This window comes from Triturus cristatus, chromosome 2_2 (genome assembly GCF_964204655.1).
Source record: "Triturus cristatus chromosome 2_2, aTriCri1.1, whole genome shotgun sequence".
Classification (NCBI taxonomy): Eukaryota; Metazoa; Chordata; class Amphibia; order Caudata; family Salamandridae; genus Triturus; species Triturus cristatus.
In genome coordinates, this window is record NC_140582.1 from 292,849,205 (window position 1) to 292,869,534 (window position 20,330).

Genomic DNA, 20,330 nt, shown 5'->3' on the forward strand with positions numbered 1-20,330 from the left:
GTGTGTAGGAGAGTGGAATCTGACTAATGGTTGCCCCCAACTTTTTGCCTGGTATTTAAGTGGTTTTTGACTAGTCTGGCTGGGATCCTGCTATCCAGGACCCCAGCCTATCTGCTTTCTCCCTAAAACTGTTGTGAGTACTCTAGGTACAAACATAATTGGATGCTGGGCATGCCCTACCAGTCCCTTGTAGATGGTACCCTAGGTACCCAGGGCATGGGTCCCCCAGTAGGTCTACCAGGGCTGCAGCACTTATTGTGCCACCCTGGGACAGCCACCCAAACTGACACCACCAGGCCACTACTGTAGTCTGGGTAAGGTGGTGCTAGCACCCCTTACAGGGATGTAGGTACCCTATGTCCCATACCATTACAACACATATACTCTCATAGGTCACCACTATGGCAGGCCCTGGTAATCCTACAGGGCTGGGTGCTGAGGTATGTGTGAGGGGGGACCCCTACGTGAGTAGGACCTCCCTGCAACCTTCGTAAAACCGTTACTGGGTTGTTTGTAGTGTAGCCATACCATATACTCTAAACCGCATTATAAGTGAATCGCGTCATCGCGATAACTTGAGAATGGCTACACAGAACCATATCGTGTTTGGTGTCAAACATGAAGGAATCATACCCCCAGTCCAGCCATGGGCATGGGGGCACGATTCCCCCTTGCTAGGAGGGTGATATGGGAAAAGCGGTAGATTTTAGACACCAATTTAAAAGTGCACATGTACCACAAAATGGCTACTGTCCGCCACCTACACGACTCTGGCTGGCTGTTGCTGGGGAAAACCCCAGCCTCGCCAGCTGGACAATAGGGCTCCTGTGGCAGGGAGGTGCCAGCACCTCCCCAGACAGGATAATGTGGATTGGAACAGGGTGGGTGCACCAAATGTCCTTTCAGAGTTGCACGTAGGCAGCTGCAGAGCCCCAATTCTGCATACACCACCTGGAACCGGTTCAGGGGCATCCTGCCCCTCGCCCAGGCGGGAAACACACAAAGGGGAGTGGGTGTAGCCACCCTTTCCCGCCTCTACTCTGATTGGTAGGCTCTATTTTGGACCATCCCCTAATCTTAGGGATATATGGGAATAACTTTGCCCTAGTGCCTTAGATTCGTGCAGAACTTCACAGAACTGACCTTCGACGAGCTGCTGCCCAGCTGACTGAAGAAATCTCCCTTGGGATAAAGGAGTTATCCCCCTGCTTGGCAGGCACCTAAAAGACTACAAGATACCCGGTTGGAACTTCGTGGCTCTCCCGACCTTCGACGCCTTCCAGCAACCTCGAGGTGGGTCTCCAGTGCATCCCAGCGTCCTGTGAGTGTGCCCAGCAAGTCTGAGCACCCTGGACCACGTGGGTGTCGAGATCCCCGCATACCCCGAGACACCGGCCACCTCTTGTCCAGCACACGACCCCGACCAGTGGGGAAGTTGTGCTTTGGCCCATTTCTGAGCCAACCATCCAGCAGCAATTGTGCCAACTCTCAGCTCCCTGGCCCGCTCCGGTGGCCCGTGGGAGCCCTTTTACGCACTCCATTTTGCTGCCTTCCGCGGTCCCTTGTCTCTCGACTTGTGGGCCCTGACGGAGGACAATCTTCCTTTCCAAGAGTTCCCCTGGTTGCTCCAGGCCTGCTCTACGCTCCCTGCAAAGGAGAGCACCCTCAGACCTCGTGGGTCTGCACCAGCAGCTGCTTTGTTCATCTTGCGTGGGTTGCGGTTGCCAATGCTTAGTGGATCCAATCGGGACACTAACACCGCAGCGACCCTAAGCCGACGTGGGACAGTCGCCCTCCAGAAGCTGGCCTTCCTTGAAGCCTCCCGGAGCCCGTGACTGCAGAGCCCAGCTGTACCTCCTACACCTGAAGCACCCGACTTCCACGAGCTCCTTGCTGTGAGCTCCCTGGTCACTTGCTGTGACCCAGACTCTGTCCCCTCTGCTTTCAGGTTCATCTTTATCTTCTCTTCAACTCTAATCTTCACGACTTCAACGACACTCTCAGCTAGCAACAGTTTGGACTACTTTTCCATAGAAAATCAGCCCGCGACCCGACACCAGAATCGACCTATGCACCCGGCTCCCCTGGGGCAGGTAACAGTGGTACTTCGGTACTCCAGTGGTGGTGGGCTCTCCAAAGCCTTAAGTCTCAAGCCTTAACTTTGTACTGTTGCTAGAAGTGTCCTTAAGCTTTAAATATTCAACCGCGACATTCTCCATAGGCTAACATAGCGATCCCGATAGCAGCTCTTTGCACTGCACGTGTCTCCCGTGGGTCCCCTTCCTCTTAACTGTGGGTGGATTCTGAAGGGGCAAGCGATCCTGAATGCCCTAGGCATTGCCTGTAGAATTGTCGTGGTTCTTATACCACTATTTTAGTATATGGTTTGGTCCCCCCCTGGGGTCCATTGATTTCTGTGCTATTTATTGTGTTTAGAAATGCTTGTTTGAATTGTAACTTTGCCACTAGCCACATAAAGTGACTGTGGGATTCTGTCGAGAATAAATACATATATTTTATATATATACCTGTGTGGGCTACTCTTTCATTTGGTTATTCAAGAGGTTATTATGGTAAAACAATAAGCTTAACACTCCTTCAAGACTTAGCCTGAAGGCTGCTCTCCACAGCTACCACTAGGATAGCTTTCTTTAAAGGTTGTCTTAAACCTATCATCAATAGGAGTCGAATTGGACTGGTGCAAGGTGTTCCTATAACTAGGAACAGCATATGCCAGGCCAACTTCCCACAGGGTGCACTTGCCAGGTCAACATGGCAGTACCAAACTGCACACAGGCTCTGCAATGGCAACCTGAGTTACATTTACAGGCTGTTTAGGTGGTTGGCACAATCAGTGCTGCAGCCCACCAGCAGCATTTGATTTATAGGCCCTGGGCACACACAGTGCATTGTACTAGGGACTGACTAGTAAATCAAATATGCCAATCATGGAATCACCAATCCATAACAACAATTTACAAAGGGAGCACTTGCACGTTGGCACTGAACAGCAGTGGCAAGGTGCCCGAAGCATCTAGACCAGCAAAAACGAAGTCAAACACACAGCAAACACACAGGAGGCAAAGGCAAAAAATACAGGGGGAAACCCACACCAATGATGCCAGGTCTAACACCACCCCATAGCAACAGTTGGCCTCTAAAGACTGGTCAAAATAGTACTTCTCCTACACTTTATGTATCTTGTAGAACACCTCCTTTACCTGCATTAACTTCATTTATTAGGAAACTGGACTTGTGCATATGTTCATTTGTGTGTGGATAACCATGAAGTTCGCTAAGATTTATAAGGCTTCCCTTCTAAAAGGTAGATGGGATAACTGGTCTGCTTGGAGTAAAATGATTTTGTTATTAATGGCTAAACATATGAAAGCTCTTTTCTCTTTTTGATTTTTTTTCACAAGATATAGAGAATATCTTTCTTTTAAGTTTGCTAATCTCTGTTTTTTAAACAGGTCTGCTGTGACCTGCTTCATACACTATTCAGCCCCTCATGACTATGTAACACTTGGGCACAAAGATAGTATTATTATAATCAGGATTTAGTCATGGGGTTTCTGCAGGACAGAGTTTTTCAAAAACTTACAGGCTCATGACTTTTTAAGTCAGGTGGTGCTGGAAGGTAAAGGAGATCTTATATCCAATTATCTTGTTATAGAAAACTGAAGGGTCTGACGCCCCCCATCAATTTCATCCTTTTCTGGAATGCTAAATGGCACCTTCTCTGGGCCCTCTCCTGCTAGAGAACAGTCCTTGCTCAGAAGTGGCAGAAACAGGTTGAATGTCTTTACAACGAATGCCATTGCCAAGAATGCATTTTCCATATATATATATAATACAACGTGTTGCATTACATCGTGGGCCATTACCACACATTTTTGTGGTATTATATATGTGTTTGTGTGTGTGTATATATTTATTTATATTTACTTATAAAATGTATATACGTGTGTGTGAATACACACTCCTAAACATACATGTTGTATTTTTATATATATGTATATATATGAATGCAAAACGCCACTGCCAGTGCTTCGCTTGAACACAGAGACGAGAAGCGGACCCAAACGATTAGTGCCAATCAAAAGTGCTTTATTTAGTTGCCCAGCCTGTCCGCCATAACGCGTTTCGACCCCCACTCGGGTCTTGATCACATGACACATTGCTGACGGTAAGAGTGGTATTTAAAGTGGTAAACAGGAAATGATTTTCAGGTGCCATTGCAGCCTGTTTGACATAGAAGAAATACTACAACATGTCGTCATATATACACAGTAAGATCAATCATTGTATAAATACATAGAATAAATACTTACAAAAATATATAAATCTATAAAACCTGAATATATATAAAAACAGATTTTCCTGTGTTACTGTGTACTTGCTATTGAGATTATTTACAGTATTCACAAGATCCTTATTTGCGATATTTATTTAGGGTGTCAGATAGACCTCCCTGAGTTGTTTGTATTCCTCTTCTATTGAATTCTTGGTCAATATGTAGCTGACATTTCCATCAGTAACCGGCTATCATTTTATATTTTGTAAAATGAATGAATGAATAATACCGCCCAAGTGGGCCGTTGTTATTTAGCCAATAATTCCATTATAGTAACCACAATTTAAATAATCCACTCAAAAAGTTTGTGCAAATAGTGCAAAAATAGTGCAATATAGATATAATCCTTCCTCTAAAAAAATATATGTACATACCAGATAGTTTCCTTATTTTAAAAACAGTTAAAACAAGATATACGGGATCTAAATTCATGTACGATATTACCATCTACTGGTAATAGATGTTTTATTTTCATTCCCTCAGATTTCAAATATCCCTTTCTTTTAACTGTTTGTCACTTGAAGTTGTCACTCCCCACACACACGTCATGAATATACCCATTATATGAGTGATTAACAGGTCCTACAGGCAGGTAAAAAAGTCCTCACTAGCATTTAATCCAGCCGGATTTTTAGTGTTGAGCTCCAAGATGTATCGTGTCTCCAAGAGGCGTAGTTTGCCCTCTCGGTTACCCCCACGTTTCATCGGTGGAACCATGTCAATAACATAGTAATGGAGAAACTTGGGGTTACAGTCATGTAATAGCTCAAAATGTCTAGCGACAGGATATGCCTGATCCTTCCCTGTAATTGCCCTGATGTGCTGGAGTATCCTTTTGTGGACCGGTAACCTAGTGCTACCCACATATTTCAGTCCACAAGGACACTCCAGCAAATACACAGCATATTCTGTCTTGCATGTGGTTCTCTTCTTTATAAGGGTGGGTTCAGATTTAAAAGGACTGCTGTAATGGGTTTTATTTTGTCCAAATTTGCAAGCTTTGCAAGTGGAACACTTTTTAAAGCCCTTGATTTGTGCCATCCAGGTTGTCGGAGTATTCAGTTCAGGACAGTTGCTAACTAACTTGTTACTCATCGAGATTGATCTCCTAAAGGTTAGAACTGGTTTATTGGCTACTAAATCGCCAATAATGGGATCCCCCTGTACCAAGTTCCAATTGCGGGAGTAAATTTTCCTTAATTCCTGATGTTGTCGACTAAAAGTTAATATAATCCTGGATTGCACATTCAAAGTATCCTCACTAGAAGTAACTTGTTTCTTTTTGGGGACCAAAGTTTCACATCTAGATATGCCTCTTGTTTTCTTGATCGCGCTATCAATAATTTTACCTGAATAACCCCTTTCCAAGAAGCGAAGTTTACTGGCATCTTGGGCACGGATGCAATCCGTGTCTGAACTGCAGATCCGTCGTATACGCAGCATCTCGCCATACGGGATGCTGCGTATTAAGTGCTGGGGGTGATGGCTAGAGGCATGAAGAATTGTATTGCCCGCAGTGGGCTTTCTATAATGCTTAGTGACCAATTTGCTGTCCTGCACATATAGCTCCACATCAAGAAAAAATGCAGAATTCTCACTTATGGCTGATGTGAATTGCAAATTCAGGCAATTCATATTTAGTTTATCCACAAATGCCTGTGCACTCTGTTTCGATCCTTTCCAAATAAAAAACAAATCATCAATAAACCTCAGGTACATAACAACATGATTCACCACAACATCCTTGACCTCGCCCATCAGGACCTGCTCCTCCCACAGTCCCATGTGTAAGCATGAGTAACTGGGGGAGAAGCAGGCCCCCATGGCCACGACCCGGATTTGCTGGTAGACTTGGTTATTGAAAAGGAAAAAATTCTGCTCAAGACATGCAGTTATCGTATGTAGTAACATTTTGTTATGGGACACACAACTTATTGGTCTCAAGTTTAAAAAATGCTCCACCGCCTTCAGGCCATCACAATGTCTAATCGACGTATACAGGGAGGTTACGTCAAGAGTCATTGATAACATGTCTGCCTCCCATGGTATATGTTCAACTTTGCGCAAAAAATCAGATGTGTCTTGTACATATGAATTTAGCCCCCTTACCCACTCTTGAAGAAAAAAATCCACGTATTTGGCAGTGTTTTCCAAGGCACTATTGATGGCCGAAATTATTGGCCTGCCTGGTGGTTTGGCAATGTTTTTATGCACCTTGGGAATCAAGTAAAATGTGGGGATAACAGGATGTTCCTTGTTCAGAAAACGATATTCCTCGTTGGTTAACAGGCCCCCACTTCTCCAGGCCAGGAGCTTGCGATAGTGGTCATCTCATGCCGATTTAACAGAATGGATGTTGCTCTTTTTATAGCATGCTATGTCAGACAGTTGAAGTTCAGCTTCCTCCATGTAGAGCTGCCGTGGCCATAAGACCACGTTGCCGCCTTTGTCCGCCTGCCTTACAATTATGTCAGTATTCTCCTCGAATTTCTTCATGAGTTGTTGATAACATAAATTTTGTTTATTTATACTGTGGCGGACTTTATTGGTAGCACTATATAATTTCTTCAAGTCTTGCACAACAAGTTCATGATAGACATCCAAATTGTCACGTTGGTTGAAAGGTGGATTTAGGCTTAAATGGTGTTTCAAATGCTCTGTTTGTATTGTGCTGGGAAAAACCCCTGGTACTGGCTGCCCCTCCTTGGTCGTTCTGCAGATCCCATGCTGTTTGAAAAAGATCCACATCTCCAGCTGTTAATGGTGGAGGACTTTCCAGATTCTCTGATGTTTGCAAACTATTTGTGTGTATATATGTGTATATATATATATATATATATATATATATATATATATATATATATATATATATATATCCCGCTCACATCTCCAAAAGGAAATTCCTTGCACTCTCGGTGTTATTTGATGGCTTGTATTCAGCGAAGACGCGTTTAGGCTTTTAGCCTTCTTCCAGCTCGCATTACAGATGAGACATTGCCAACGTTATACTTTTTGAATTACAAAACTTCACCTCATTGGATGAGTAAATCATTGGAAACAAAGAGAGGACTACCATTTTGAGGCTTCCAGACCAATGTCCAATTCCCTTAGATCCGATGTTTCCAGATCTCTCAGTAAAACAGCAGGGCCCCCGCGATGTTCAAAATCCCCGTCTGCATGACAATACACATCCCGCTGCGGCGCACTCGCCGTAAATGTTCCCATGGATGGGTAAGTTTCGAGCAGTTCTCCCTTGTTCTCAACAAAGTGCGCTGTTGACTCTTAAGTGTCCACACAATGACAACCCCTCGCCAAACCATGGCAGTTCCTAAACACATGTTGCAGGAGTCAGTCATATGGCGCTGCTCCAGTAATTTGAATAATTGCCGATCCTTATCGGCGGTGGTGCTTTCCATCTGCCATGGAGTTGCAATCAGCCTGCTATACGCTCCGCTCCTTGTTCCCCCAAAAAGCTACTACTGCACTCTTCAAGGCGGGTGTTCTGGTACACGGTGGTGAGTCCATGTAAATGAATCACGCTCACATCTCCAAAAGGAAATTCCTTGCACTCTCGGGGTTATTTGATGGCTTTTATTCAGCGAGGACGCTATACATATGTTTTTTTCACTGAAAAAAGCAAAGGTTATAGGAGGGACATTATAGTTAGACTCAGATTTCATTCGTACAAAATCAGTGAAATTCAGCAGTTATAGTTACCTGAGCTAACTATAACTTACGCCTCCGCAATGCACTGCTTATGACCTCACATATAATGTCATCAGTAATGTCATTGACCATGTCATGAGTGATGCAATATGTGAGGTCATAAGCAGGGCATTGCAGAGGCATAAGTTATAGTTAGCCCAGGTAACTATAACTGCTGAAATTTCACTGGTTTTGTACAAGTGAAATCTGAGCCTAACTATAACGTCCCTGTAACCTTTGGTTTTTCCACTGAATTTCTAAGGTTTTTTAAATTCTATTTCCTAACTTTAATGTCCCTGTAACCTTTTTTGTTTTGTTAAATTTTGCATTAAACACATGGAACCAAAAGTGTCTCCCCTTATTGAAATAAGTGGCGTAGTAAAACCTGTCCAATAATCGCTGCATTACTGCGCTATGTAGATTCCAGGCAATAATGCTGCATGAATAGATGCACACTCTTTCAAGTCACAGCACAACATATTTTCTCTACAGGCACTTCCACAAAGTAGTTGAGGTAAAAACTGCCCTAGTTGAGTGCGCTTTGTTTTCATTGTGAGGGGCTTACCAGCCTTTGAGTGGCAGAACTGGATTGCAGCTGAAATCCATTGAGCCATGGTTGCCTTTGTGACTGGAGCACCCTTACTAGTGTTTCCATCTGAGTCAAACAGTTGGTCAGTTCTCCTGATTTGTTTAGTGCTCTGTAAGTACAATTCTAGATATATCTTGATACCTAGCATATGAATAGACATGGCAGCTGGAGATGTTCAATTTGGGATGAAAGTTTGAAATATTATAGGCTCTTTAAAATGAAAATCCAAAGGAACCTTGGGAATTAATTTTGGATTGGTTCTGAGAAGTGTCAAATTGCCAGTGAGGCACAAGAAACTATCTTGAATGGAGAAACCCTGTATCTCCTTCACTGTCCTGGTTGGAGTGAGCACTAGTAACAAGGTTACCTTCCATGTGAGAAATATGAGCTCTGCTCTGTGTATAAGTTCAAATGAACACTTCATGAGTTGAAATAGAACTAAGTTCAGGTGCCAGTCCAGGAAAGGAGCCCTTACTGAAGGAAAAAACTCTGCATAATCCTTTTATGAACTGTTTGATGATTCTGCTACAGCAGAAAGAGAAAACACATGATGAGCGTCTGTATCTTGATATTACTGCAAGACGTACCTTAACAGACGCATGTACCAAACGTGGCTGAGCTATCGAGAAGAGATGGGTAGTTATCTGCCAGATTATGCTTGTAGAGGATGTAGGTTTGATTTCTGGCATAGGCAGAAACGTTTCCCTTACGGTTTGTATGCCTTTATCACGGATCCGACTTGACTTTGAGAGAATATCCCTGCACCCCTGAGGAATATTGCGATCTTTAATTCCATGAAATTTAGGAGCCATGTGTTTAAGAGGGGAGAGGTTGGGTCAGGCTGAAGGACCTGGACTTGGTTTATCGACAAAGGTTTTCGGGATGTTGGTAGGTGAATGTGGTTGGATTCCAATAGCAGGAGAAGCTCCATGAACCAATGCTGCCAGGGCAACCTGGGGGCGATCAGGATGAGGTGACACCGCTCCGCTTTCATCTTGCTAAGAACCTTTGGTATTAGAGTTATTGGTGGGGGGGGGGGGGGAGAACGCAAGTATAGATCCTGGACCATCTGACTGAAAGGCATTCTCCCACGATCCTAAATGTGGATGCCAATTTGCAAAGAATTGGCATTTGTGTTTTTTGTTTGTTGCAAAGAGCTCTAAAGCCAGTTTGCCCCAGAACGAGAAGATCTTATTTAGCGCCCACTGATCAAACTCCCATTCTTGGAGGCTATTTCCAGATCTGCTTAGCATATCTGCTAGGAGAGTGCTAGTTCCGGGAACATGTTCGGCCCAAAGAGTTATTCTGTGTGTTGTTAAGCAGCTACAGATTTCCTGTGCTTCCTTGAACAGAACCAGTGATCTTGTGCCGCTTTGTTTGTTCACATATTGCATGCTGATGGTATTGTCCGTGCAAACTAACATCGAAGACCCTGCTATCATTGGCAGGAAAGCTTCGAGACTGAGATAGAAGGCTTTGAGCTCCAGTCGATTGATATTCTGGAGCGGAGACCACTTTACTTGAATTTGCAGGTTCTATAGATGATCGCCCCAGCTCTCCAGCAAGGCATCCGTAGTCACCAGGAAGTGAAGTATTTGAGGTAAGAACTTGAGGCACTCCGGCAGAGCTTACATCATACCTGGTGTTTTGTTCACCAGGTCCGTGCACAATCCTTCTATTAGAATCTACTGTTTTTATAGCTGTCCCTGTAAAGCTCTAATTTTCAGGCATGCAAGAGGGATCAGACTGATCGCTGAAGACATCATTCCCAAGAGCAAATTGAACAGATCCACTGAAACGTTTTTTTTTTTAAAAATTGTTTGAGAGCTAGTTCCTTTAGTCTTTGCTGCTTGTCCAGGGATAGACAGTCTTTGTCTTGGACAGGACCTAGTGTTTCAGCCCAGGAACAGTATCTTCTTGGAATGAGTAGTTCATTGTCTTTGATAATTCACAAGGTAACATAGTTTGTGAAACAACTTTAGGCAAACCTTTGTGGCCATGGACACTTGAAATGGTGTTGGTACTTTTATCAACCAGTTGTCGACGTAGGGGAATGCCTGATGACCGTCCTTCCTGAGTAAAACTGGCACAGGGGCTAGGCATTAGGTAAAATGCAGGAAGCTGCTTTGAAGCCAAATGGAAAAACTCTGATGCCATCTTTGGGATGGATGGGGATGTGGAAGTACGAATCCCGTAAATCTATCGCTATCATGTGGTGTCTGTGTTGGAGAGGGTGACCACACAAAAGGATTGTTTCCTTAAGTACCTGTTTAATTTCTGGAGGTCTATAATGCATTGCCACTCACCTATTTCCGTGTCTATGAGGAAAAAGTGAGACTAGAAGCTGTTCCTTCCTGAGAATGTGAGCCTTTCTGTATAGCACCTTTGGTTAGGATAACTACCACTTCCTTCCGAAGTAGATTGAGATGAGGTAGGTGACATCGTTTTGGTGGAGTGGTGGGCAGAATCTGGATGAACTATAACGTCTGACCATATGTGATGAGATTAAGGATTTATTAGTCCAATGCTTTTTTCCGCCATAGATATCAACATTTTGGAGGTTGTATGACAGAGGCATGCATGGCTAAACCATGTGTGCCTCTACTACGCGGCCCCAACATTGAATGTATCTAAACAATGCATTCCTTAACCACGCATGCCTTTACCGCGTAATTTCATGGTAAAGGCATGACTAGTAAAGTGATGTATGGTAAAGATCACACCCCAACCCCCCGCCCTGAGTCCTAAAAACTACTCGACCCCCCTAAAAAGTACCCCACCTGAGCCCTAAACACTACCCGACTACACCAAGCCCTAAACACAACCTGACCCCGAGTCCTAAACACTACGCAGACCCCGAGCCCTAAACCCTACCCCAACCCGAGCCCTACACACTACCCAACCCCCCCTGAGCCCTAAACCCTACCTGACACCCCCGAACTAAAAACTACCTCAACCCCCCGAGCCCTAAAAACTACCCAGAGCCCATAAACCTTAAACACTACCCGACCCCCAAGCCCTAAACACTATCCTGAAGAGCTCCACTACCCTAAATACACCCGACCCCCCTGAGCCCTAAAAACTACTCATCCCACCCCGAGCACTAAAAACTACCCCCAACCCTTAAAAGCTACCCCCATCCCCCAAAACCCGGCCCTAGCCCCACTCACGTCACTGCATCTCTCCCAATCCTTTCTGATCATGTGCCCACCCATCCCAGCTTCTAGACCTCGCACTGCCTTAACCACGCATATGCGTGAGTTTGGCAGAAAAAGGAAGCCGCGAAATTGGACGGTAATTCCTCTTGTCGGTAGAATCTAGGTGGGGTTTTTCAACAACGTAGAATAGAAACCTTTTTCCACTCAGATAAAAAGCTCCCTGATGTAATTACAACATTTAACAATGTAGTAAAAACTAGCTTAAAATTGACTACAAGGTCTTGTACTTTCTTGGGTGGACACAGATTTGAAGGTGCTCCGGACTTTTCCATGACCAATACGTTTAGTTGTTTAATCAGTGGTCAACCTTGGAAAATTAGTTAACTCCAATAGCAGAATCAGGGGCTTACAAGGAGTAGATGCTGAGGAACAGACAGTATTAAATTCCCTGTACACCATTTCAACTGTGTGTTTAAAGAAGTCTGCCAATCTATCATAGAAATCCTGGCTAGGAGGATGACTAAGAGAAAGCAAGGGGCTTGAAAGAGATTCAACTACCTTAAAAAGTTATTTCAAGGAGTTTGATGCTAATTCAGTTATATCCGTGTAATATTTGGTCTCTTCCTCGAAAATTAGTTTTTTTTAAATCGCCAATGGCATTCCTATACATGCTTTTATCTTACTCACCATAGTCACGTCGCCAGACTTCCTCTAGTCTATGACATTTTTGTCTCATAGCTGTAAGAGCTGGAGAAAACCAAGGGGCAGGTGGCCATTTCCTATGGAAATGAACTATTTTTACCGGGACAGGTTTTGAAAATTCAGATTTTAACCACCATTTTTTTGTAGCCGCTGTATTTGGCTCGCTGGCCAAATCAAATTTTGTCGACTCGAAGCTCTCTGCCAGGGTTGATTTATCTATCTTATTCCATAGTTGAAGTGTTTTACAATGCACTACTGCTTTAAAGTAAAAAGCTGGCATCTGGATATTGAGACTAAACTTGACTGCCGCATGATCAGATTAGAGGTAGTACATCATCACAATAAAGGTTGAGATGGTTTGAAAATATTCCTTCTAAAATATGACCAGCTTTAAGGGTGGCACCTTTTACTTTCTTTTCCAGATTAAAACAATGTAGAGTTTCAACTAGTAAAGTAGCATCACAGTCATTCAGGTCTTCTAAGTGAAAGTTAAAGTCCTCTAAAATGGTATAATTTGAATATCCGACCGTGAGGTCACTATAATTGCACATATCATCTTAAAAAGTGGCCTTCGGTCCAGGGGGCCAGTAGATGAAAAGTCCATGAGTGGTGTAGCTATCCGTGATCTTACACTAAAAGGAAAGAGCTTCTTTCATATTTTGCGATAGTAAAAGGATCACATATTAAGCTCAGTGAGTCGCGGTGTACTATTGTGAGGCCACCACTGCGTTTACCTTGCCTATTGTGTATGATAATGGCATAATTTCCAAGCAGCGCTAAAGCTAAATTAGGGTTGGAATAATCTTGTGGCCATGTTTCGGTTAAAAATACTAGATGTGGAGTATATGACTTTAAAAACTCATAAAATTCAAGAGACAGAAAATTGATTAAAAAACAATTCGAAGCATTGTTTTTAGACTCGGCCTGCTCATTCATCCTGATCTGCCTAGTCACATTTTCGGAATCAACCAAACAAGGGTAGAAATTACAAGCCTTGCAACCGAAATAATCTGAAAACTCTTTTAAATCTAGTAGTCTGCAGTCAGGCCGCCTACTTGAAAGGTTGATCCCCAAAAGTTCTTCCTTAGAGTAACTATGTGACACAAAACGGCCAGGGGTCGTGGCACATTGCGCATTCCGGGCGCTGACCGGCATAGACGGGCTTACCTTTGGCGTGCCCGCTGCATGCTTGCGCTATCATGTGTCCTAAAATAGTCTTTCCTGAAAAAGGACTAGAACGCTAGACTGCCAACTGAGCAGAAAAATGGCGCTCGCACTCTGACAGACTAGTAGGAATGCAAAATAAAAATAAAAGTGCCTCGTGCAATTCAGTTACAATAGAACAGATAGAATGCCCCCAATAACCTAGACCGCAACGTGCAAAGATTCAGCTCACTTACGCTATCATGTGTCCTCAAACTTTTTGGGGAAAAACGAAGAACGCTGGACTACTAAATTGAGCAAAAATAGCGTCCTCTCCCTCTGACAGACGAGTAGGGAACGTGACGTGAAAATAAAAGTGTCTTATAAAGGCTTCATGAATATAACTCAATTTCTTGTTTGGGAAGTAGTTCATTTGTTTAAGTTTTGGTAGAACTTTTAACTGCTCTGTACTGGAGAGTGGAGTAACACAGAATGATGGGGACCTACTGCAGAATGCGAAGAGGGGCCCTTTAGTCTCCTATATCACACAGATATTCAATAGTCTTGGGCTAAATGCCCCCTCCGAAGGTTTGGGGACCCCCAGACCACAGGGGCCTGAATTAGTGGATCATTTCTGATACGCCCCCAGCACCCATGCCCACAAATATCTATTATGGGTAGATGCAACAAATAGAAAGTATATTCATTTTTAAATCTATTTTTACTTTGGGCACCTTTCAGTATAAAAATGTATCTACTGCATCAGGCTTTAACCACTCATTCATTAACACCATCATTCTGGAATTTCATTCCCATAATGAACAATCTAGGTGTGTAAGCCATAGTTACAACTCTAAGCTTGTAATGGATTTATAATAAAAAACAATAGATATAAAAGATGTTAATGTAACACATTTTTTGTTCCATTGAATCTTACTGTCTTTCCATGCTTGCCATCTCCTGATTGTCTTCTTTAACCTATTAGGACAGATAAATACAAAAACCTTTGCTGTTACAGTGAAGAGCTTAACATTTGTAAACTACACACAAAAGCAATATAAGCTTGTATCTTTTCATCCATACCTGCTTCAGTAATTTCTCTCTCTCTTCTTGTGGAGAACCCATGCTTTTGTCTTCAGCAATCATTTGATCCCTGCGGCACACAAGGTCATGGAGCTTCTCGTACAGTGCAACAGCTTCCTGTTTAACATGGGAGTGAGCAATTTCCTGTAAACATAAAGTAAAATGATGGCCATCAATAATTATGAATGGAAAATAAAAAAACTTTGCACACCTTGCATAGCAACTCTAATATTCATAGCCCTGAGTTACTTCTAATATCGAGACTTAAAGCGCTTGAGTTCTCCCATACCACGTGTACATGGTGGAATGCATTACCTGACCACCTCAGGCCATGGGAAACGACCTTTACAACGCAGTCATTACATCGCACTACCTTTACAACGAAGTCATTACAATGCAACATCCTTTGCATCACATGCCATTACAACGCAGCCATTACATTGCAGGTCACTACAACGCATGCCACTAAAACACATACCACTACAACGCATAGTTTTTACCCTTACACTATCCAACACTTACCCTACTGTTGCACTCACTGGAGTGGGATTAGTCATTTTTACCCCTACACTATCCAACACTTACCCTACTGTTGCATTCACTGGAGTGGGAATAGTAATTTTTACCCCTACACTATCCAACACTTACCTTACCTGCAATGTAATGGCATGCATTGTAATGGTATGCATTGTAATTGTATAATAATGCGATGTAATGGACTGCGTTGTAAATGTAGTTTCTAAAAATGCGTTGTGATGGCATGCAATATAAAATCATGCGTTGTAATGGATGTTTACTTTATGTATGACAAATATCACTACCCTTACTGTTCAATAACCGTATGTAGTGTAAAGCTTAGGTGGTGGTGGGTCTCTCTTGGTTTTATCTATACACTTCTTATCCATTGAGATTCGATCGTGGGTATAATATGTATGTTTGCTAGCACACTCACCTAATGTTCTTTAACTGTATTTTGTACTACGTCCTGCAGTTTCACGGTCCTCTATGTTTGTTAGACATATATCTTTTATTCCTTTTGTACGAAATGACACTTTTTAATGTATGTTTACCACCTCAACCATTTATGTTCATATACTGTAAGGCGCTCTGATACCCTCGTGGGTCACGTTTGCGCTATATAAAACGTTATAATTAAATAAATAAAATAAATGTTGCGATGTAAAATCTGCGTTGTAAAGGCATGCATTTTAAATGTTTGCATTGTAATGAGTACTAATCCAGGTCACAGGCCAAACTGTTAAGTTTCAGATAACAATTGAAAACCTTGCTATTTCCCTTCGGCCACTAATTAGGTCCCAGTTGCCCTTCGTTTCAGAATACTGTATAGAACTAGCGCCAAGAAGCCATTTCTTTTGGTATTTGTGAGCTTCATAAAAAAAATAACATAACATTAACAGATGGTCGTCAATTATGTGAAAGATTCCATAGACCAGAGGAATTTGAGCATCAACTATTACACAATAGAGCACGCACAACAGGCAACTTAAGGGATCCATTTTCATCTCTCATCAGACCCAGAAATGAGCGTGGTGCGATCTTTATGAATTCTTTGCTAGTGCCTTTAAAATCTACAATGCGGAAAATTGAAAGGGTCAGATGGAGATGGGTATTTCGGCAGAAATTATTCATGGAAATTAAACATTTAGAGAGGAGGAAAACAGGCAAAGCAGTGAGCGCTATACACATAAAAAAACAGCCTTTGACATGCCTACATTTTAGGTTCACAATGAAAATCGCTAAAAGGAGCGTGGAAGTATCCAGAGACATTCCAGGCAAAGAGAGGAAAAGACACTGCCCTGCAGAACCCAGGCCATGACAAACATTCTAATCTATGTGCATTTGGGTATGTGGTATAAGTAATTGAGTTCATCTGGGGAATAGCACAGAAGCAGAATAAACATGTGGTTGCACCTGAATGCCGGCTCTTAGTATTTCACTTCTACAGAATGGACTACAACAAGGAAGATATGTCTGGGGCCATTTCTTGTATTTTCCTTGTTAGCTAGCAGGTAAATTCATTGCTTCCAGCCTGACATTTCAAGTAAATTAAGTTTTGCCACCTGTGCACAAAAAAACATGTTCTCTAAAGACTCTAAAGGAGATACTCTAATGGAAGAAAGATATCATTAGTTTAAGGTTGTGGTTGAAAACCAAATCTCCCTTGCATTCCTAAGTGTGGAGTTCCTTTGATGATAGAAACAACTGCTTTCTGGAATTACTCGACCTGTTCATAGTGTTTAACACACCACAGTGGAAGAACCTCTACTGAACATCCCCTCAACCAGAATAGGACTAGAAGGGAAAATGTTACAATAGTTCTACTCCTTATTAAAATCAAGAGCCCAATTTGTCAAGATTGAGTCCAGCAGATTAGAAAAATGTACCTTAAATTACACAATGCCTAAAGGCTATCTCCTTTCTCTGCACCTGTTCCACCTTTAAATGCTCTCACATAGGGCTATGATGTATGACATAGACATTAACATCCACCAAAACGAAGCTGAAACTCAACTATACTTGCTCAAAAATCACCACTCTAAAAATCTTTCTTAAAAAGCTAATTAATTGGATAAATTCCTTCTTCAAAGTGAATCCAACAAAAATGGAATTCCTCCTCATTTACTAAAGTGAGTCACCACCCCTGTTCAACTGAGAACCTCACTCTCCCTAGTCCCACGAACAGAATAGTTAGGGTTCATCATTAAAGAAACCTATCCATGATTCCTCATTTTGCCAAGATGGCAAAAAAACTGCTAAAATTTTTTTTTTTTAAATCTACATCCAAGGAAACCCAGCCTCAACATCCCGCCATCTGATATCTGGACTCCACAGCGTTTTTCAACCACTGTTCCGCGGCACACTAGTGAGCCGCGAGATGTTGCCTGGTGTGCCGTGGGAAAACGTGGGAAAAATGGAAACATTACCAATTTTTTTTTTTTAAATTAATTTTCCCCCACTAGGCCGGGCGGCGGGCACCGGACTGTAAAGTTAACTGTATCCTGGGTATGGGGGGGGTGGGGTTTTTGGCGCTCCTCGGATGTCCGGGCTGTGATTGGTCCAGACTCCAGCCTGGACCTATCACAGAGCTGTATTTCCGACTTCCTTCCCGCCCGAGCGCAGTGTGCGCAGCAGCGGAGAGAAGAAGACGTCGCGTCACCAGGAGGGCCGGAGCAGGAGGACTGACGGACGGAGACCAGGACTCGGCGGGAGTCGGCACTGAGAGACCGCATCCGGATCCAGACCAGGCCGCAGGTATTTAATGTTTAATTTCCTCCTATCCAGAGTATTATTATGCTTTGTTTGTACAACAGTAATCAATTGGTGGTGTAGTAGTGTAGAGTAGAAGTAGACTGTATGTAGAGTGTAGACCAACCATTTTCATAAACTGTAGCATGTTTTGACTGGCCCAGAATTTCTTACCTTTTATCTCCCTCTGCTCGTAAACCAAGGTGACTGCAAGTTCCATTTGCTGGTAGCCCTGGGAACACTACCTCAATGTATTTATTTCCCTGACGATCCGCAACTCTTCGAGTGTGGCAGCTGGACCACAAACGCCTTCGACCCAGAGATCAGAGGCAGCTCTGCTTTCCCACCGACACCCTGCCTCCCTGCCTCCAGAGGCAACGACGCTGGCTTCAAGTCACGTCGACTCCTATTTTCTCTCCCTTCCAGGCAGCCCCAGGATTCAGTAGCCTAGCGAATTGCCACCTATAAAGCAGCACTGATCTCCCCCTCACCATCAAATCAATGGGTCCACCCGCCCCAAGGTAGGGGGCACTGCCTCTCAGCCTCAGATTCTGTCACTTGATGATAGGTGCAAATAGTATCAATGCAGCACAGTAAATAAAACAATATGGCCTCTCTGTACAAAGTCACCCACCTGCTGTACCGCTGAAAACTGGTTAAGCGAAAACCTCATACATTATGAATGACAGTTCATAACCTGTCCAAGACAGGAAATGGGGCACACGTTTGCAGCAGGTGCGGCAGGGCACTGACGGGGTAGGGCAGTCAGGGTTTGCAAGGTACGGGGGCGGGATGGGGAAGCTGTATTAGCTGGTAACTGTAGCATGTTGACCGCCATGTTCTGCTTCTACTATCTGCACTGTATTTAGGGGCTGTCTGGTGCAGTCTCTTCTCGCCGTGTTTCAGTGCGCTTCTCTTTGCGCCTCTCGGACTTATGACTCTAGCTAGCAATCCTCCGTGTACGCGCTCGTGTCTGTATGGAGGGTTGGTGTCTGTTCGTTATACAGTTATATAAATTGAAGGATTTCCTTTCCCCGTGAGCTTTGGTTTTACAATTACCAAGAGGGGTTTTGCCTGTTTGTCCGATAATGTGGTGAAGGGTCGCCGCTCCGGGGTCTCCATTTTGGACAGGCATTACTAGCATGGATGAACTCCTATTTATTTCTACAATATACCAACTTTGTTGTGCCGCTTGAGTGGAGCATCCAATGGTTAATTTAGGATTAAAGAGTTGCTGGGCATTAATTCCATGTGGGTGAGATATGAAACACGAATCACTGCTTATTTTACCATTGAATGTGAAGAAATTATGTGAATGGTTAACGACCTTTTCTGTTATACTTGGTGGGCACTCATGTACTGCTGTGCCCGGCATGGCATCTATTCTAGTGCCTGTGATCCTCAGTGTGGTGAGACCCACCTCCCCCCTTTGCTCTTCACCATACCAGCCGCAGGTAAACCTATTATCTTACATAGGGTCTGGTATCTGACTATAATTGACCCGGCTTGAGGAACACAAACTCACCTCCTAAATTTCTGACTCTAAATCTTGACTCACCCCAGTTCAGTCGATCCACTATTTCCCGTAATACAAATGGCACCTAAGTACTTGCCTGCAGGCATCAAGAATCAAGATGTGGTCTTGTTAATTTTATCAACATCCTCATGTGCTAACAACTAGAGGTGGCCAGATACACAGCACCATCCTCCGACCTAGGACATTAGAAGCCCAGTCCAAGAAAGAAACAGTAGCACGAACACTGGCATAACAACTGTTATGGTTATGTAACGTAACGTTTGTAGCACGTGCTAACCTTAAAATTGGCATCAAGGGCTCTCTGAGTCTGAGAAACCATCCAGTCACAATTTGCTCCTTAGGCTTATACTAGAATGATACAAATCTTAAATTTCTTTTATAGGTAACTTGCAGGTGCAGCGTCCTTGTGTATGCCTAGTACTGAGTGACAGTGAGATACTGCAGTGATGGACACGTTTTTGAAAAGGAAACAACTGGACTCTGAACAAAATTTGGAGCCAGATGAGAGCCCAAGTATGAGTGGGGATCAAAAGAAAGCAAAGATGGTTAGCTCAAGCAAATTCTCTGGCACAAGGCAATATAGCGAAAGCTATATTTCATTTGGATTTACTGTCACCGGAGATGCAAACAAACCAACTCCACTGTGCGTGGTGTGTGGTGAAAAGCTAGCTAACAGTGCTATGGTCCCAAGCAAACTTAAACGCCATCTCCAAACGAAACACCCTTTGCTTCAAAACAAGAATGTGGACTATTTTGTTCGCCTGCGTGAAAACACGGAGAAACAGGCAA

The 20,330-nt window shown here is 43.3% G+C and overlaps 1 protein-coding gene across 1 annotated transcript in view; it reads right to left on the reverse strand.

Annotated features, from left to right (window-relative positions):
- The window catches only part of IFT74 (intraflagellar transport 74), a 508,298-nt gene that overhangs the window by 173,017 nt on the left and 314,951 nt on the right, over positions 1-20,330 (reverse strand). Inside the window, exons 11-12 of the mRNA XM_085641333.1 lie at positions 14,738-14,881; positions 14,592-14,632 (exon numbers count right to left, since the gene is read on the reverse strand). Coding sequence (XP_085497459.1) covers positions 14,592-14,632; positions 14,738-14,881 — 185 coding nt within the window. The remainder of the gene's footprint in view (positions 1-14,591; positions 14,633-14,737; positions 14,882-20,330) is intronic.